The 4,459-nt window shown below is 29.0% G+C and overlaps 1 protein-coding gene across 1 annotated transcript in view; it reads left to right on the top strand.

Moving 5' to 3' along the window:
• LOC122638056 (ATP-binding cassette sub-family D member) overlaps positions 1–3,983 on the top strand; it is a 5,263-nt gene extending 1,280 nt beyond the window's left edge. The window contains exons 2-8 of the mRNA XM_043830680.1: positions 23–261; positions 625–1,005; positions 1,149–1,243; positions 1,398–1,584; positions 1,698–1,795; positions 2,283–2,969; positions 3,389–3,983. Coding sequence (XP_043686615.1) covers positions 23–261; positions 625–1,005; positions 1,149–1,243; positions 1,398–1,584; positions 1,698–1,795; positions 2,283–2,969; positions 3,389–3,436 — 1,735 coding nt within the window. The 3' untranslated portion in view covers positions 3,437–3,983. The remainder of the gene's footprint in view (positions 1–22; positions 262–624; positions 1,006–1,148; positions 1,244–1,397; positions 1,585–1,697; positions 1,796–2,282; positions 2,970–3,388) is intronic.
• Positions 3,984–4,459: the final 476 nt, after the last annotated feature.

Raw genomic sequence — 4,459 nt, 5'->3', positions numbered from 1 at the left:
TTTTTTTGCTATTATAACACAGGGAACGTCTGGTCGAACATGCATATAAAATGTACCTGAGTCAACAAACCTATTATAGAGTAATAGCTCTGGATACCAGACTAGGTGGTCTCGAGCAAAGACTGACCGACGATTTATCTGAATTAGCAAGCTCCGTCGCTCATTTATATTCAAGTTTAACAAAGCCATTGTTAGATTGCGCTTTGGTTGGAATAGCACTGATTTCATTTTCATTGAATATGGGAGCTAGGACTATACCTGGTAAGAGATAAGATTATTATAAAAAAAAAAATAAAATAAAAAAATAATATATATATATATATATATATAAAGAAAATAAGTATATAGATATGTACATATTGTTTATAGCATAATATACTAATAATATACTATAATCTTAGTATAAAATTATATGTACTTTAATAATTATACTATATAATACTATACTATAATATATATGTATATAATAATATAATAGAATTTAATTATATAACATAGTATATAGATAACATATATATATATATATATATACACATATATGTATAATATAAATTATAAAAATAAGATTAAAATAAGTACCGTTTTATTCAAAATATCTTTTTTTATTTGCTCGTCTCCTAACAGGTCCATTATTAGCATTGGTCGTAATCACCTTGACCGGACAAGTATTGCGTCTTGCCTCCCCTCGTTTCGGTCAGCTGGTAGCAGAGGAAGCTACTCGACGTGGTCGTTTACGAGAAGCCCATGCACGTATCAGTGCCCATGCCGAGGAGATTGCATTCTATGGAGGTCACCAAACCGAACACCGTTATCTTACTACGGCTTATAAGTCTCTCGTAACTCACTTGAGAAGAATCTTAGCTAAGAAATTGTGGTACGTTATGTTGGAACAATTTCTTATGAAATATCTTTGGTCGGGGACCGGACTTGTCCTAATCGCCTTACCGCTTCTTTATAATTCTGGTAATGGCTCGCAAAAAAATGGAATGAAAATAGACGGCGACGGTAAGTTTCTAACGTTTTACGTAGAATTTATTTAGAAATGATAGCATTGGAAATATCGATGACGTTGAATAAGGAAGAAGGAAAAAAGAAAAGAAAAGAAAAGAACAGAACAGAAATGTAATCTCTTGTAATATAATTATAAGGTGCAGTAAGCGAGAGAACCAGATACCTGACAACTTCGAAAAATTTGTTAATGTCCGGTGCGGATGCCGTGGAAAGGCTTATGGTGTCCTATAAAGTATAATTATTTGTTTATATATATACATACATAGACACACACACACACACACACACACATATATTTATCACAATGTTAATTCATTTAAAAGGATATAAAGAATTTTTGGATGTAACGTTTGGATCTCTACATTTGTTGATTTTTCTATTTTTAGGAATTAGTAGCATTGGCTGGTTATGCGGCACGCGTTAACGAAATGTTTGAAGTATTTAAAGACGCTGCACTTTGCAAGTATCAAAGGAATGTTGTCGTTAATGGTACGTTAAGAACAAACAATGTAAATGCTTCGCATCCGGAAAAGATTGCTATCGAATTTAAGGATGGTAATCCTGTTATAAAAGGTACGTGTAATTATTTTCTTTCTTTCTTTCTTTCTTTCTTTCTCTCTCATTGTCGATAATTATTATAATAATTAATTATTAAAATCGATAAAATGAAATTGTTTATTTTATAGGAATCGTACGAGAAAGTAACGACGGTAGTATAAGTTTAATAAACGTGCCAATAGTAACACCCAACTGTGAAATAATAGTACCAAGTTTAACGATGACTGTAAGTAAAAAAGAATCGTATTTGAGCCGATTATTATGAAAGTAATTCGATCTAAGTGTCATTCGAGATACTTATGTATATAAAGGACATATTTTTTTTCATGTATCATGCTACGTTCTTAAAATCTTCGAGTTACACAAAGAAAGAGAGTCGTTTATTTATTATCTCTTTTATGTTTTTTTTTAATACATATATATATATATATATACACATATATTTCATATACAAATATATTTAGCCTCCTTTTCTTTTATTACACGAATAAAGATAACAACATCGTTGAATGAAACAAAAAAAAAAAAAAACAAAAAAAAATTTACAAAAGATACCAAAGAAGGATAGAAAAGGAAAAAAAAAAAGAAGCGAAAATGTTATCGACTTAGAATTAAAGAAATTTTCATAATAAAACGGTTCGATCACGTATATCGATTAAAACGTTGATTTATTCAATTGAATTGACATTTCAACAATATCTATCATTCAACAGATACGACCAGGCGATCATCTTTTGATAACGGGACCCAACGGTTGCGGTAAAAGTTCGTTGTTCCGAATAATATCCGGATTATGGCCTGTTTACGATGGAACATTGATTAGACCAAACGAAAATTATACAGTTAGAGGTGGTAGACCATCTTTATTTTATATTCCACAAAAACCGTACATGACTGTAGGATGTTTAAGAGATCAGATAATATATCCAGCCGCATCCGAAACCGAAGATTGTTCCGACGAAGAATTAATGAAATTATTAGATGAGGTTGATTTAAAAGGTTTGGTCGAACGTGAACCGGATGGTTTAAATGCTCTTGGTGATTGGGATTCGACTTTGTCGGGTGGTGAAAAACAACGTTTGGCTATAACAAGATTGTTTTATCACGCACCCCAATACGCGTTGTTGGACGAATGTACAAGTGCTGTTAGCATCGAGGCCGAAGGTATAATGTACGAGACAGCGAAAAAACGTGGTATAACGTTGTTAACGATAACTCATCGATTGTCATCCCTCTCAAAATATCACAAATTATTGTTACGATTTGACGGAGAAGGTAGTTGGACATTAGGACCATTAGAAAACGTCGACAACGTCGTTAATTTGTTAAATCACAATCAAACGCAGGATAATGATAATCAATTGAACGACATCAAGACCGGCCATTATCAAATGTTTCACGTTCGTATTATTATTATTGGTATTATTATTATTATTATTGTTAATATTATTAGTTGTTAGATGTTTTTTTTTTTTTTTTTTATACAGACCGTGGACCCAAGTGCGAATGTTCTAACAAATGCGACTAAAAAATCGTTCGTTTGCTTTTTTCTTTTTTCTTGTTTTCGTTCTCTTTATCTTCCTCTTACTTTTCACTCTTTTTTTTTTTTGTTTTTTTCTTCTTTTCTTTTATAAACTGCAATATTACGAGTCTAAAGTTCGATTTTTGGGTTCCTCGACCTGTTTATTTCTGTTTTTATTTTTATTTTTATTTTTTATTTTTTTTTTTTTTTTTATTTATGTTGTTGTTATTGATACGACGTTTTTATTGTTTTATTGTATTTTCTTTTATTTCTTTTCTGTTTTTCTCTCACACACAGGAACTTCGTGAAACGCATACGGAGGACACTTACGTCGGAATCAGCTGAAATCATTTTAACGAAACGTTAATGAATTTTAACCGAAATTCATATATTTTTTCATTTCCAATATATATTTTATATATATATATATATATGTATATATATATATATATTGGATTGTGTATATTGTACAAAATTAATATATAATATTTACTATATATATATAACGGAGAAAAAGGTATTTTTATACAATGAGATCATTATTATATCACATTAAACTCGTATATTTCCGAAATATCTATAAAATGTAGTATGTATGTAGTTTATTACGATTTATGTTTGTGTTGTTTACGGTTTGATAAATATTATATATACATATATATATATTTATTATATATATATTCTATATATATATATTTTTTATATATACATATGTATATATATTTATACACATACGTTGTTAAACGATACTAAAAATAAACGAATCTTTTGCTATGTCGAAGTGCCTTTATCCCAAAGACGCTTATATACGAGACTTATGCTAATTCTAATTGTTTGTAAGTGAGATAATCTCGATTATTTATTTCAAATAAAAATGATTGCTTACATAATATGTAGTAGTTTTAATTTTATTAATAAGAGAGTGATTAAAGTGTATGTATGTGCGTGTGCATTGATATGTTTATTGTCAATAGAATGATATTAAATAAGTACATGATACAAAATAAATAAATAAGATAATAAAAAATGAAGGTAAGTATCATCGAACGATACAAGTAAATAATTGAAATTTATCTTTTCTTTTTTTAATTTCTATAACATAATTAGAAATAACAAAAATTCAAGGAAGAACATTTTAACGTTTTATCAAAATATTTGATTACAACTATAGTAGTAATTATTTCAATAGATATATATGTCGAAAAGAAATATATAAAATAAAGCATACGTTATACATATAATATCATAAAAATAAAATTTAAACTGCTCGCATAGTAATTAAAAAATTCAAGTTAGAATCGATCGACGATAACGACAAGGACAACGAGAAGATCTGTTTAAAGAGCAGTAAAAATTATTTCCCCCCCC

The sequence above is a fragment of the Vespula pensylvanica genome, chromosome 2 (genome assembly GCF_014466175.1).
Source record: "Vespula pensylvanica isolate Volc-1 chromosome 2, ASM1446617v1, whole genome shotgun sequence".
In the NCBI taxonomy this organism is placed as follows: Eukaryota; Metazoa; Arthropoda; class Insecta; order Hymenoptera; family Vespidae; genus Vespula; species Vespula pensylvanica.
This window is presented reverse-complemented; position numbering and strand designations above follow the sequence as displayed.